The sequence below is a fragment of the Thermothelomyces heterothallicus genome, assembly GCF_042370625.1.
Source record: "Thermothelomyces heterothallicus CBS 202.75 unplaced genomic scaffold P884_scaffold_20, whole genome shotgun sequence".
NCBI classification, from domain to species: domain Eukaryota; kingdom Fungi; phylum Ascomycota; class Sordariomycetes; order Sordariales; family Chaetomiaceae; genus Thermothelomyces; species Thermothelomyces heterothallicus.
In genome coordinates, this window is record NW_027192581.1 from 484,437 (window position 1) to 498,938 (window position 14,502).

The window sequence follows — 14,502 nt, forward strand, 5'->3', positions numbered from 1 at the left end:
TTATTGGGGCCACCGTGCGGCAGGCATTCTCATCATCCGAATGCCAAAACGTTTTGAGGACAGGGAAGGCAAGTGCTCCTTCTTTGCGCCTTCCCCAATGACCGCATTTAATACCAGAACTCTCTGTCATACTTTATCTCACTGGATTGAACAAAAATACAGACACTCGTGCCTCAGCCTTGAAAATCCTGCACCTTTCTTCCTCATTCCAACACGTCTCGAAGCTGCTAATCCATCAATTTCCGCCACAGCTCGTTTTCTCGGGAAATCCAGGGCTGCATCTCGTCTTCTCTGTCGCGACCTGCGTCTAATTAGGTTGTTCCAGACCCCGGCGTAGCCGGGCCGTTTGAATCTTCCCCCAGCTCCATTCTTTCATTCACAGCAAAACTCACCAGAATTCACCCATTTCTCCAAATTGATCAAGTACCTACTGGCCAATTTCAAGGCAAATAGCAACAGGCGGTGTCCAACATGAACATCATCGGCACCGATGCGAACACTCAGGTCAGTCCTTTCTGGTGAGAAGTTGTGACTTGAAATCGCTCCTGGCAATCCGGAGCTAGCAGCTGATTTTCTCTCCTGGTACAGTCGGCAATAGATATTGTCCGAGAGCATGTGTTCTTCAACCCTAAAGGGAGGCATGACTGGCAATCGAAGCCAGAATTTCCCACTGCGGCTGAGATCCTCGCCACGCAGTCTGACATTGACGAGCTACCCGAGAACCCCGTCGATGTTCCTTGGTCCTCCAAAGAGGACTACCTGGCTGCTCAGTATGAGATCCTACGCCGCGAAGCCACTGAGGGTCTGCGATATTCCGTAAGGAGCTTCGCCGACCACCGCCGCAAGGAGTCGATGATGGATGACGATTTCACAAATATTTACACGCAGGTGTGCCTTCACTCAAGTTCATATAATCGGTCAACCTTTGACGCATTGGCAGGTTCGAGTCAAGGAATATGTGATGTCGACTATCGGCCCGCTTGCCCGAGTCTCGTTCTCTACGGAGCGGTCAAGGTACCGTATTCAATGGCAGCAATCGAAGCGGCTCCAGCCGGGAAAAATTGTGGCTCTGTCACCAAAGAGCGACAGCTTCAAGAAGATCTGCAAGATCGCAACGATTGCACAGCGCCCTTACAAAAATGGACTCGACCGGGATCCTCCCGTCGTCGATCTCGTTTGGGCTAACCCCGAGGATGCCGTCCTCGACCCACATCTTGAGCTGATCATGATCGAGTCGCTGCATGGTTACTTCGAGTCTGCTAGACATTCACTGGTTGGCTTGCAACATGCTGCAAGGACTGAGTGAGTGGCTAGTAAAACAATCCTAAACCAGCCCGCGCTTACACTCGTCTCGCAGTTCACCTTTGGACAAGTACTTGACCGGAGCTTATACCAGTGACACACACCCCGAGTTCCTCAAGGAAAACCCGATTACGGACCACTCTACCCTTGTCACTGCAGCCACTTCCACGGGCTCTGAAGGGATGACAGAGTGGGGGTCATACGACATCGTCAACGGTGATCTCCCTGATTTGAAAGACCTCAGCTTCTTGGATGAGTCCCAGTTACTTGGCCTTCATCGCATCATATCCAAGGAGCTTGCGATTGTGCAGGGCCCACCTGGCACCGGTAAAACGTACACCTCCGTCGAAGCACTTAGGGTCTTGGTTGCCAACCGTAGGCGGCGGCGGGGTCCTCCCATCCTGGTAGCCGCCCAGACAAATCATGCTTTGGACCAGATTCTCATACACTGCGTCAGAGCCGGAACCAATGTCCTTCGAATTGGCGGTAGAACGCAGAGCGATCTCATCAAGCCGTACACTTTGTACGAAGTACGCCAGAAGTGTGGGCGAAATCAGATCCCCGCGGACAACAAGTGTAGAAGCATTGATGCTAGGCGCCAGGAGAATGTCAGGAAAATCCAGGAACTTGTTGATTCTCTGTTCAGCAATCGCCTCTTGGACCCACAAACGCTCTTAGACTTCGGCATCATCACCGCAGACCAGTACAGCTCCCTTTGCGACGAGTCGATGGAAACCCATGAGGCCATAAATGAACACGGCCCCTTCGCGCTCTGGCTGGGAGACAGCCTCATTCCCGCCAGAATTCGTGATGAACGCCATCCAACACAACTTGAGCTGAGCGAGGCGGAGGCGCGCAAGAATCTCCCCGAATGTGAGTGGGAGGACGAAGAAGATATCGAAAACATCGCCTATGATGAGGAGGACGAGTTATACCGCCTTCGCGGTCCAGTCATTCCACTAAAGCACGTATGGTCGGGTAAAGACCCAGCGAACCTAACAAGCTGGGACCGTGCCGTCGCGCGAGCACTTCGAAATCAGGATCTGTTCAGCATCGACCGCGACCTGCGCGGCGCTGTCTACCAGCATTTTCAGGCCAGATTGCTAGACGCCATGACCCCAAAGTTTGCTGCGTTGATCGCCGAGAACGTGGACCTCTGCAAGCAGCGTAAAGCGTTCAAATTCCTTGGCAACGCCCAACTCGTCGACAAGCAGAGAATCGACATTGTCGGCTGCACCACTACTGGGTTGACTAAATATCGCGGATGCCTTGCCGCAATGCAGCCTCAGTCTCTTCTTATCGAGGAGGCTGCCGAGACCCGTGAGGCCAACATCGTCTCTGCCCTGTACCCTTCGATTCAGCAACTCATCTTGGTCGGTGACCACAAGCAGCTTGCACCAAAGTGCGACATTTTACGACTCGGCGATGCGCCTTACAACCTCAATGTCTCGCTCTTCCAGAGAATGGTCAACCTGAACATGCCGTTTGTGATGCTCAAGCAACAGCGCCGCATGAAGCCAGAGCTCCGTTGTATTCTGGAGCCGTTCTACCCGGAGCTCTACGATCACCCCTCGGTGGAGTCTATCAACCATCGTCCTGATGTTCTCGGAATGGGCGGCCGCAACTCTTGGCTCTTCGACCATACCTGGCCCGAGGACGTGAATTCAGATTTCAGCAAATTCAACGAACGAGAAGCCGAAATGATTACGAACTTCTTCGCGTATCTCGTAGCGAACGGCACTCCTTCTGAAAGGATCACGGTTCTCACATTCTATAAGGGCCAGTGCAAGGTCTTGTTGAGAAAGCTAAAGCGTCACCCTTCGATTATGGGCTCCATCTTCAATGTGTGTACTGTAGACTCCTACCAGGGCGAGGAAAACGATATCATTCTCTTGTCACTCGTCCGGAGTCCTCAGTTCGACCGCGCATATGCTGTCGGCTTTCTGGAAGACGAACGCCGTGCCGTCGTCGCCATCAGCCGTGCTCGTCGGGGATTCTACGTCTTTGGAAACGTTGAGAACGTCCTTGGCGCTCACCAAGCCTCTCACGACCTCTGGTACAAGATCTGCTCGGGTTTTGCAAAGCAGGGCCGCATCCAGAGGGAGCGAGGTCTCCCTCTTGTATGTCAGCCCCACAACAGAGAAATATGGATAAAGGAAGTCGAAGACTGGGGAGACAACTCTGGTGGGTGTGACTGGCCTTGCAAGCAAACTCGAAACTGCAGCCACTTCTGCGCTCTTAAGTGTCATGCGTAAGTCAAAGAAACCGTCATACTGTTTGGGTGCATTCGTTGATACTGGATGCAGTCTTCCGCATGACGTCCTCCCATGCGGTGAACCGTGCCGCGAAAAGCTGGAGTGCGGCCATGGCTGCCAGAAGTTGTGCGGGCAGAAGTGTTTCTGCGACTGCAAGGAATTCGATATGCTCACTGGGCCCACCCAGACTGCGGTTCAGAGCATGTCCTTAATGGACAAGATGAGGCTGATGGGGGCAGAGGAGACAGAGATGTTCAAGCTGAACAGCCGAAGCGCGATACCCCAGCCGTTCCGGTCTGTTCGGAAGGTTCCTGTTCCAGAGCAGCCTGGCTTGTCAAGCGGAAACGGAAATGGCAGACACACCCAGCCACTGATGCAAACTATTCCAATCCAAACAGCGCAATCCGCAGCGCGATGGGGAGATTATGCCAAGAGCTTGAAAGAAGAGCACGAGCTGCTGACCCGACACAATCATCTCGCCACTGCACAACCACGGAGGCAAGAGATAGTCGTCAACGACGTCTATCAACCGACCACACTCGCAGATGGCAAGAGAGTCGGAAGAGGCAGCAAAGTCGCGCAACAGTTACACTTGTCCTACAGCCAGGCGGTTGGAGTCTCTATCAGCGGTCAGGGGACTCTTGTTTCTGGGTTGGCCAATATGTCTTTGAACAACAACCCCCATCAAGGCGGGAATGGGCAGTCTGCGATGCTGTCCAGCGAGAGAGTGCCGCGTCTTCCCGTCATAGAGAACAAGCCGCCGGATAGTGTCCCGCCAAAGCATCACGAGGGTAAAGCGAGCCGAAAAAGTCCGGCGAACACTGCCCTTCAAGAGCAGAATGACCCGCCACAGCAAGCCGCGGTCCCGCAGCACCTCTCGGTTCGCCATACCACGACTCAGCACGCTCCAATCCGGCTACCCGGAGTTCAGCTTGACCTCCTCACAGATCCCCTTCCATCGGACACTTCCCCGCCGGGCGAGATGCATCCCGCAAATCTGCCAGGACATGCAGTCATATCACACTCTTGCGCTCAGATTGAGGCTTCGACACCAACGCCATCGACCACGGTGAACGGGTGCGAAGCACCTCTGAGTGAGATTTTAGGGCCGTATCAAGCTCCAGCTCAGGCTCAGGTTCCGGCCTGCACTCAAGACCAAGTCAACGAAGATGGGCAGTTAGATGGTGGTGTCCAGGATGCTGACTGCGAGGACTGGCTGATTGTCCTGTGATTTGCTCTTGTCTCCAATTCGTTATGCAGGAGTTTAAAGGGATTTTCCTCTGCTTGATTGAAGTTGTCTCTCTGGAGATCTTCCTTTCGGCAACATCTTTCCCTGCACAATGAAGATTGTCGATCCATTTTGTCTCAATTTTTTTTCGAGCCTGTTGCTCGCCTACCCTCCTCACAATGTTGGCTTAACAGTTGTCGGATTACAACGATAGAGGTTTCAGCAGCTCCCTGCTTGAGAAAGACTGAGCGTCTCCTGGTTTTTGCACACAGCGATGGCTTCTTTGCAACCAGCTAGTGGTCGGGTCCGAGATGAGTAGCGTTCGTTCTAGTCTACTCAAACAGCGTTGCAGGATTCACCTCAAGACTACGGCGATCTCTGCAGCTAGTGACACTAAACGGAGTTATATATGCACATGAGGCTCAAGTGAAGGAAAACGGTCGTGTTTAGAGGCCGGGAATCCATCCCTTTGTGGCTCATGAAAATTCGATCAATTATAACTCTAACGCCGTATCATATGGGTATCCCCAATTCCCCATCCTCCCAAGAAACTCATAATAACGGCCCATATAACCGCACCCATGGACGTCATCAGCACGCCCTACCACGCCTATCCGCTGACCAGGCCTGATTTCAGAGCCTGTTTTTCAGCCCCAACGCACCCATTTCCAAACAGCTGCCAAAATGTCACTTTCCTAGAGGACTTACGTTTGCACGATGTCCTAGACTATTTAGCAACAGCAATCTCATACCCGATCATGACCTCGGTAGAGGTGCCATCCCAACCCCTGGTGCCGCCCGCCGAGATCATGATCCGCGAGGTCGGGTCGATGTAGAGCTGGGAGATGACGCCGGCCTTGGGGGGGCCGGGGATGATGATGAAGGGCACCTTGCTGTGCTTGAATGCCGAGGTGTCGCGCAGGTCGTACAGGCGCAGGATGTCGTGGGACGCGCAGACGAGGTGGCGGCCGTTGGGCATGGGCCGGACGCAGCTGACGGCGCCCGAGCCGGCGGGGAACTTGAGCGTGCGCTCCGGCAGCCAGGAGCTGGTCGCGTTGTGGATCGAGAACTCCTCGACCGTGCCGTTGCGCCGCCCCGCGTAGATCCAGTTGCCGTCGGGCGACCAGCACGCGCCCATGCACCAGGGAGGCACCCCGCGACGGTTGCTGATGCGCGCGACCGGGTTGGGGACGCGGCGGTCCCAGATGCGGATGGTGCCGTCGATGGCGGCGGCGAGGAAGGTGTTGGCCGAAGTTTGGGTTGGGTCGTTCTGGGGTGGTGGTGCGGTCGAGGAGAAGACCATGGAGGGGGATGAAGGGCCGTCACCGTTGGGGTGGAAGGATGGCGGCTGAGGGCCGTCTGGAGGCTGGGAGGTTTGTTGGTCTGAATCGGAGGGAGCGGGCTGTTGTTGTTGTTGTTGTTGTTGTTGTTGTTGCTGTTGCTGTTGCTGTTGCTGTTGCTGTTGTTGTTGTTGCTGTTGCTCTTGTTGTTGTTGTTGGTGCTGCTGCTGCTGCTGCTGCTGTTGATCTTGTTGGGAGGGCTCGGTGGCAGTTAGGGGCTGGCTGAGGTCGACCGACATGTCGTGGGCTGTGTCACCGGTCATGGTGTCGCTGGACGTGTTACCGTCCTGAGGCGCGCTGGGTCCTTCTTGCGCTGGTGGGGGGCCGTCTGTTGTGGATTGCCCGCCCGTATCCAAGCCGGAGCCGGTGGGCATGTCGGCATCACCCATAGTGAAATCTGCCGAGTTATCCAAGGGCTGAGTGTTGGAGTCGTCGTGAAGCTCCATGTCCATGGCCCGTGAAAACTCGTCGTCATCATCACCAAACGCTCCCCCGCCGCCGCCGCCCATGGTGTCATCATCGCCGAAGAGGGATCCGGCCGGACTACCGAAGAGAGATTCGTGCTCCGGCGACCCCAAGCCATCTCCAACCGTGCCTGTCCCGTTTGCGCCAGAGTTTGCTCCGTCGGCCGCGCCATCTTGGAAAAACCCGTTCGCCCGGGGCTTGGTCTCGGAGAAAAACGCCTCGCTCTTCACCTCGACCTGGCTCGCCTCGGCGGGGACGGGCGCGCCGCTGGCCGGGCGCAGCTCGATGGCTGAGATTTGGCCGCCGCTCCCTTCGAATTTGCGTATGACGTTGCCCGTGTTTAGATCCCAATCGATGACCGTCTTGTCCCAGCTCCCGCTCAGCACGCTCTTCTCGTCCGGCGCGAGTTGCAGAACGCTGACGGCATTCGTGTGCCCGCCCTCGCGGAGGCAGTGTATCCTCTTGCCCTCGTCATGGCGCACGCTCTGCAGGTTGATGCCGCCGCTTTCGAGGCCACTCAGCAGCCACAGCGCCCGACTATGTACGGCCAAACTGTATACAGGAGACAGAACCCTATCTTCGGGGCGCGCGTTCGGGGGCGCGGGCTCCTCGTTCTCCCAGTAGCTCATCAACACGCCTGCTTTGACGACGCTGTCGACGAATGGGTGTCGTTGGGCAACAGTGAGCTGTTGCTTGCCGTTTATGGTATTCACGCCGTCGTACTTGCGGATGTACCCATCCGACCCTCCTGTTAACCAGTACCGAAGATCGGGGGTAATCGCCAGCGCGTTGATGCTCGTGGCCTGGGGAGCCGCCATGGTCGGCACGATGTCATAAAGCGGGGCGTCGATGTACTCTTGTCGTAGGACGGGACGCCATTGCGACGCGATCGCCGGGCTTGTCGGCGCGGCAGATGCGCCGGCGGGGGCATCTCGACTGGTAGCTTGTCCATCGGCAGCAAGCGCCTGGGAAGCATCGATGGACTCGGACTCGCCCTCGCCCTCGGCTTCGGCTTCGGCTTCGGCTTCACCGACTTCAGCTTCCGGCTCTACCTCTTGCTCTGGTTCCGGCTCATCTTGATCGTCCGGGTCCTCCTCTTCGTCCTCGTTCTCCTCTTCCGCGTCATTCTCGGCCTCGAGATCCTCGGCGTCCTCCATCAGTTCGTCTTGCTCGTTCTCGGAACTTGCGTAGTCGTCGTCCATTTTGATGGTTCGGGAAGAAAGAGAGGGATCAGGGCGGTCAATATTTTAATTGAGAGATGAACGTGACTGTTGGGTGTAGCTTGGAGCAGCTCCTTTGCTTTTCGTGGTCGAGGAAACAAATGGACCAGATGCGCAAGGCATACGCTTCTAAGCTTGCTTCGGCTCAGCATCCGAGCAAAAGAGAAGCGCCATTGCGGCGCTATGACCCCCTGCAAAGACGCGTTGGGAAACTCCCCGCAACCTCGCAACCTGCAACCCCACTATTCCGTATGAAGTTCAAGCCTGGAACTGACTGGACTTGTATGACCGGGCAGCACTCGATAGTACGGAGAGAAACGCAAAATTAATTACGAAAGTATTTTGTTCGCACATACAGGACACGCAATACATACAGCGGGTCCAGGGTGCTCTGTGCAATTCATCTTGGGGGCTCTGTACGGAGGACTGTCCGGCAACTGGTCCTCAGCAAAGTTCCGACATTAGATGCAGTGAAGAATGCTGTTATAAATTTATATCTGGGCTGTATATTCTCGATGCTGGGTTCTATGGCTCGATGGATCGTGAGATCCGCCGAGGAACAACCACGTCAGCAGCCCGGTCAGGTCCTGGCAAGGACAACGGACGTTAATAGCTAGGCAAATCTAAGAGTCCATCTCGCAGCGCCCATATCACTGAACTGCAAAATATGCAGGTCGACGGGAGTGGCCGTCTGAAATGACTTGAAGCAGTCCGTTCCTGGGACAAACAGATAACCACCAACATAACCTAACCCGGCTCCCTCCTGGATGGTCAAGGCCTAGCCGCACTGATCATATGGAGAGCTGACCGGCGCATGAATTCCTCCATCCGGATGTCTCCTGACTTGGCCGGGCTTCCATGCTGAGGACACGATGGGCAGGTACACCGCGGCCGCGGTTGCTTGTCTGTGTCTTCGTAACTGAGGAGCAAATCGGAACACGAGGATTTGGGGCCGCGCTCAAGTGGCAGTAGCGACGCGTTCTTTCCAACTTCCGTAGGCGGAGAGGTAACAAGGGCGACAATGCTCTGTTCCTCAGATGAAACCACTGTGGCCTTTGAACCAGAATGGCGGGTCGTGACCGGAGCAACGTGGTTGTCTCTCCGGGCCGGCGCAGGACTGCGAAGCACGTCGATGCCAGCAGTGTCAGGCAGAATGTCGAGAGGGCGTTCGTTCGCCTCCTAGTCCGTGCCGTTACCCGACACGCCCCCTCGCCAAAGCCCATAAAACCCTTCACAATTCTTCCACATCTTAATCGTCCCGTCCTCTGAGCCTGTCGCGTACAGATTCCCGTCCGGCGAGAAGGCAATGGACCAAATCGGGCCGTGATGGCCCTTGTGTACGTCCAATTCCTTAGTATCATCCCAACTGTACACCCGGGCCCAGGTGCCCGGTTCCTCGCCAACCACAAACTTCCTCCCTTTCAGGTCGAGACCAACACTCGCGATTCCGTGTGGGAGTTTGATCTGCTTCAACTCATCTTCGGCCCTCGGTCCGCCCCAAAAGTACGCCGTCTTTCCAGCGGCAACGGCCAACACGGGGAGGCCACCACCAATATCTGTGGGTGAGCTGTGGCCTCGCGCCAACGAGACAAGCTCACACGACTTGATCTCCCCCTCAAGCCGTACCTCGCGGGTGCAGCGCCTTGTGGGCAAATCAAACCAACGCAAAGTGTCGCCAGATGCCGTGATGATGACTCGAGGGTCTTGCGCCCAGACGATAAATTTGATCGCCTCCTTGTGCACGCCCTCGCCAATCTCGAACGCTCGGGAAGACTCGATGGTCACCGGAGTGACAACGTCGGAGTTGGTCGCCGTCTGCTCGCCTGGCGGCTTCTGGTCGTGCAAATCAAAAATGCGAAGCTTCTTCTCAAAACCGCCAGTGGCGATCATTCCCGATTGGTCGAACGGGTAGGCAACGGCACGGACAATGTGGTCGTGCTGAAGGATGTACAACAGCTCGCCAGTGTGGGTGTCCCAGACTTTCGCGGTAAAATCGGCAGATGCGGTTGCAGCAGTCGTAGCATCAGGGCTTAGTCTCGCTTGCCATACAGCGCCCTTGTGGCCGAGAAAGGTGCCAATCCAGTCGCCCGTTTGGCCATCACGAAGCATGGGGTTTCCATCTGCGGCACCTTGGGTCAGCCGAACGCAGCGGCGCAAAAAATACATTTCTCGCAAACCTTTGCAAGCCGAGATCATATAATACACGTCCTCCTTCTCGAGCGGTGAAAAACTCAGGTGAGGCACAGGTCGAGAGTGGCCATGACAGGTTAAGGGCACGTATTGACGAGGGGCGTTGGAGTCGCTCATGTTGAATCTGAGACAAGGTGCGAACCCGTGAAAGTGAGGATGGTCGAACGGGAAGAAGACTTGCTTGTCGGATGAAGTCGGCGCTTCTAAATTCAACAATTAAGACGCTAGAATAGGGGCGGTCCCGAACTAAAGGGTGTGGCGGTTCTGAAGGCAGCCCGACCGATGACAGTTGAATCTATCAGGCAGGAGGGGCAAGGGGCACTTAAAGAGCCAAGAAGAGAAGCGAAAGCCAAAGAACGGAAAATCGTAAAGTCATGAGTCGGTCGTTGTTCGTCAAAAGGAAGGCGAGGAATTAGGTCGAAAATGGTCGTCGCGCCCGGTGCCTTCAGTGGGCAGAGTTTGCACTTGTGCGAAGGGGAAAGAGTTGATGCGACAAACCAGCGGCCAACGGCCTCTGTTGTCCAGACCAGTGCGGGGTGTTCCACCTGCCAGGGGAGCGCTTGCTCTTGGAAGTTAGCCCAACTGAGTGTAGTCGTGGGCCCCGTTTTCTACCACCCCAAAACGGAAACAAGGGTTGACTTCGCGCTACCCACTTTCTCCCTTAATGCGAGGAGCTGGTTGTGGTTACTTTTTTATTAGGTGCTTCCTCCTTGCTACTCTATCCATCGACTCGCCGTTCTTGATCCCGGGTTTGCTCCTGACTTTGCAAATCCGTCTTCGACATCCAACCCGTGGATAGAGCTAGTACACCATGCTATAATTTGGCACTTTGCATTGCTTCGCGATTCTGCCACTGTGGCTCCGTCAATCTTCCAAGGAAACTTATTGATCATGAGCATGTAGCAACAAAAAAAAGGAAAGAAAGACGATGTAACCGTTCAGAGGTCAAGTTCTTCCTGGCACGTTTGATACGGGTACGGATTATTTTTGGTGATGTGCAAAACCTCTGCCCTCCTGCTCAAGGCAGGTACTATATCTAAGGTCTTGTACATACAGTACCTTAAGTGCGTCCGGTATGTACGGATTACAGGACGTATGTACCACGGCAAGACGTGGGGTCATTGCTAGTGGACTCTGTACCGGTTAGGACCCCACTTTCTGGAAGCTCCCCATCGTCATCCCCCGAACACCGTGACAGCCATTCCAGGTCGTTCCATCTTGCTTGCTGCGCCTGACAAATTCACATCCTAGCTCGACCTGTCGCCGCAGGTGTCTGGCGACTACTCAACGATAACTGCGCTAGCTCCTCCACGCTGCGCCAGGTCTGCTGCCGTTCCTTTGTGGTGGCCTTTGGTCTCCCCCGCAGTCTCTTGATTCTCTTCGATTACCCCGCCCTTGAGCACCAAGGCCGCCTTGCGGAACTCGACCGCGATGCCGGACTTCAAGCTCTCAGCCCAGCTGAAGGGCCACGATGCAGATGTAGGTTTCGCGCGTTTACATGACCGCGGTGCATAAGCTAAGCTCCCTATGATTAGGTCCGCGCAGTTTGCTTCCCGGCAGCAAATACGGTTCTCTCGTGCTCCCGCGATCAAACAGTCCGTCTCTGGCGCAAGACTGCCGACAAACCTCCTGCATTCGAAGCCACCATTACGAGCCAGGGTCACGGCTACATAAACTCCCTCACCTTTCTCCGTGCTTCTTCTGCCTGGCCCGAGGGCCTCATTCTTTCTGCCGGGCAGGATGCCATCATTGAAGCGAAGCGACCAACCTTGACCACAACTGACAATGCCGACCGTCTTCTTATCGGGCACGGCCACAATGTCTGCGCGCTCGACACATCATCCCGTGGAGCATACGTTGTATCCGGAAGCTGGGACGGGAAAGCGCTAGTTTGGGATACAGAGAAGTGGCAGATCTCTGCCCAACTTGTTCACGCGGGCGAGGTCAAGAGCGTCTGGGCCGTCTTGGCCTACGACGAACACACGGTCATCACCGGCAGCGCCGACACTTATATTCGTATTTTCGACCTTCGGCAGGTTAATGGAAACGGTGAGGTTGAGCCTCGCCGCACTCTGAGCACCAATTCTGTTGTTCGCGCGCTGTGCAGGCTTCCTGGAGGTATCAAGGGTCACCCGAGCGGGGCCGATTTTGCAAGTGCCGGCAATGATGGCATAATTCAGCTGTGGAAAATGAATGGGACACAAGTGGGCGCCCTTCACGGCCACGATAGCTTCATATATTCTCTCGCCTGCCTGCCGACGAGCGAGATTGTCAGCGCCGGGGAGGACCGAACGCTTCGGGTCTGGAGGGGTTCGGAGTGTATTCAGACAATAACACACCCCGCCATTTCCGTCTGGTCCGTCGCCGTGTGCCCTGAAAACGGAGACATCGTTACGGGGGCCAGCGACAATGTGGTTCGCGTCTTCACCCGCAACGCTGATCGCACAGCACCGCCCGAGACGCTGTCCCACTTTGAAGAACTGGTTCGGTCGTTTGCTATCCCGCAACAGCAGCTCGGTCCTTCGATCAACAAAGAGCGGCTGAACCCAAAATCATGGCTTCTTAACCACCCAGGAAAGAAGGACGGCCAAGTTACAACGGTACTCGAAGACGATGGCAGCATCGGGGCCTATCAGTGGTCATTAGGTGAGACTTAACTCAGTAACACTGTCTATATTCAGGGCTGTCGCCTTCTAACCATTATCGACAGGTGAGCAGAGATGGGTCCATGTCGGGACCGTGGTGGACTCTACCGGCAGCAGTGGGCGGAAGGTTCAGTACAATGGCCGAGAATACGACTACGTCTTCGATGTAGACATTGAAGAGGGCAAGCCACCCCTCAAGCTGCCGTACAACCTGTCAGAAAACCCATACGAAGCGGCAACCAAATTTCTGGGGGATAACCAGCTCCCCATATCATACATCGATGAAGTCGCAAAGTTCATCATAACCAACACCAAGGGCGCGACCATTGGCCAAACCGCGGAAGCTCCGCCGGCCGACTCATTCGGAACCAGCTCACAGTCTCAGCCTGGCCAGACGACACAACCTAAGAAGTATTTACCATATAGAGAATACCTCGCTCTCACGCAGGCCAAGTGGGAACCGGTTACGAAGAAGCTCAAAAGTCTTAACGAGAAGCATCTGTTGGCTGGAAACAAACTCATTGCAATGAATCCCGACGGGGTCAACCGTCTTGAGGCGGTGCTCAAAACGACAATGGGCTCGCCGATCCAAAAGACCAGCCCGCCAGCGCTCCTCGAAGCCCAGCGGAGCGTCTATAATCTCATCACGCAGTGGCCATACGGCGACCGCCTCCCCGCCCTCGACGTTCTCCGCTGCTTCGTGGCGTGGCCGGGTTCGGCATCGCTCGGCGACAGCAAGTACGGCAATGTAGTCAGCATCGCCCTTAGGGGCGCCCTCGACATTCAAGATCCTATCCCGTCTACCGACACCCCGCTGACCGAACTGATCGCGAGCTTTGACGCTTCCAAGCTGAATATCAACAACGTCATGATGGCACTGCGCACGGTAACCAACCTCTTTGCCACGGCGGAAGGTCGCAAGCTTGCCGCCGCCGAAGCGACTGCCATCATCAGCCTGATCGCGCGTATTGCGGGAGTAGAAGGTGATCAAGGCGGGCCCATCGGGGCGGACAATCTCAACTTGCAGATTGCAGTCACGTCGGCATCGTTCAACTTCACCTGCCTGGCACTAAACGAGAAGGGCTCGGTCGACCTTGAGTTGCTGATGCAACTCTACCAGGTCGCCGAGGCGGTCATTCGTCGACAGAACGACCCGGAAGTGCTCTTCCGCGCGCTCATGACACTGGGTATGCTGCTGGCCATGGGCGGCGACGCGCTCGACCTGGCCAAGACGCTGGAGGTTGGGGAGCCGATAGGCGAAGCGGCGAAGAAGTCCGGTGAGGCGAGGATCAAGGCGCTTGCGCAGGAGTGCTTGGGGTATCTGAAGCAATGAGGGGTTCCTGCCTGTGAACGGAGAAGAGGGTAGGGACACAGGGCATTGGTTTGTGATGTATATATGGCAACGGGTCAACCTTTGGCTGGCTGCGGCCTCGACTACCATTACGCTTGTCCAAATACTCGGAATGGACACGATTCGTGAGCCTTGGCGAGTCCCGAGTTGGTGTGTATATCTTGCTTCCGAAAGCGCGCATCGAACGATCTCGCACCCGACGTCGTTGTAGGTGGCCATGGAGTTGCGGGTGCCTGACGCAACATTACCTAGCCTATGAAGCATAGATAGCTGAGGAAAAGAGCGTGAGACGGTATCCCCTTCTCAAACTCGCCATTCATCATGAGTGACAAAGGGTTCTCACCACCAAGGGCGACTTCAACATCAGTTTTTGCTGTTTAAGCAGGGCAAAGCACGCGCGACCCTAGCCAGCGAACTATCATTACATTGTTAGAGTCAATAAATCTCGATAGGCGTTCAGCGGAGCTTGAAAGGATGGTGATAGCCCGGGAAAATCGTTCGATCTG

General features: G+C 55.5%; 4 protein-coding genes across 4 annotated transcripts; 2 read left to right on the forward strand and 2 right to left on the reverse strand.

Annotated features, from left to right (window-relative positions):
* Nucleotides 1–471: 471 nt before the first annotated feature.
* Nucleotides 472–5,214, forward strand: P884DRAFT_312465 (P-loop containing nucleoside triphosphate hydrolase protein; the record flags this gene model as incomplete). Its single annotated transcript, XM_069445214.1, has 7 exons — nucleotides 472–504; nucleotides 589–888; nucleotides 941–1,302; nucleotides 1,358–3,553; nucleotides 3,609–4,131; nucleotides 4,161–4,173; nucleotides 4,247–5,214. 7 exons carry the CDS (start codon nucleotides 472–474, stop codon nucleotides 4,786–4,788), a joined length of 3,969 nt encoding a protein of 1,322 aa, XP_069295685.1. The 3' UTR covers nucleotides 4,789–5,214.
* Nucleotides 5,155–7,792, reverse strand: P884DRAFT_247641 (SPT8-like protein; the record flags this gene model as incomplete). The annotated part of the gene is made up of 2 exons (XM_069440511.1): nucleotides 5,155–6,238; nucleotides 6,359–7,792. The coding sequence occupies 2 exons, from the start codon at nucleotides 7,790–7,792 to the stop codon at nucleotides 5,513–5,515; spliced, it is 2,160 nt and encodes a 719-aa protein (XP_069295686.1). The 3' UTR covers nucleotides 5,155–5,512.
* A 916-nt stretch (nucleotides 7,793–8,708) lies between these two features.
* P884DRAFT_56109 (WD40-repeat-containing domain protein) lies at nucleotides 8,709–10,255 on the reverse strand. The gene is made up of 2 exons (XM_069445963.1): nucleotides 9,988–10,255; nucleotides 8,709–9,930 (listed from the first exon to the last, which is right to left on the reverse strand). The coding sequence occupies exons 1-2, from the start codon at nucleotides 10,115–10,117 to the stop codon at nucleotides 8,990–8,992; spliced, it is 1,071 nt and encodes a 356-aa protein (XP_069295687.1). The 5' UTR covers nucleotides 10,118–10,255; the 3' UTR covers nucleotides 8,709–8,989.
* A 952-nt stretch (nucleotides 10,256–11,207) lies between these two features.
* P884DRAFT_228100 (PUL domain-containing protein) lies at nucleotides 11,208–14,320 on the forward strand. The gene is made up of 3 exons (XM_069439707.1): nucleotides 11,208–11,479; nucleotides 11,536–12,646; nucleotides 12,711–14,320. The coding sequence occupies exons 1-3, from the start codon at nucleotides 11,432–11,434 to the stop codon at nucleotides 13,976–13,978; spliced, it is 2,427 nt and encodes an 808-aa protein (XP_069295688.1). The 5' UTR covers nucleotides 11,208–11,431; the 3' UTR covers nucleotides 13,979–14,320.
* Nucleotides 14,321–14,502: the final 182 nt, after the last annotated feature.

Bases quoted from the DNA above. Each gene is read 5' to 3' on its own strand.
- P884DRAFT_56109 (XM_069445963.1), bottom strand. From the start codon at position 10,117: ATGAGCGACTCCAACGCCCCTCGTCAATACGTGCCCTTAACCTGTCAT. The intron at 9,931-9,987 runs GTTTGCGAGAAA...AAGGTGCCGCAG, and splicing joins TATGATCTCGGCTTGCAAAG to ATGGAAACCCCATGCTTCGT.
- P884DRAFT_228100 (XM_069439707.1), top strand. From the start codon at position 11,432: ATGCCGGACTTCAAGCTCTCAGCCCAGCTGAAGGGCCACGATGCAGAT. The intron at 11,480-11,535 runs GTAGGTTTCGCG...CCCTATGATTAG, and splicing joins TGAAGGGCCACGATGCAGAT to GTCCGCGCAGTTTGCTTCCC. The intron at 12,647-12,710 runs GTGAGACTTAAC...CATTATCGACAG, and splicing joins GGCCTATCAGTGGTCATTAG to GTGAGCAGAGATGGGTCCAT.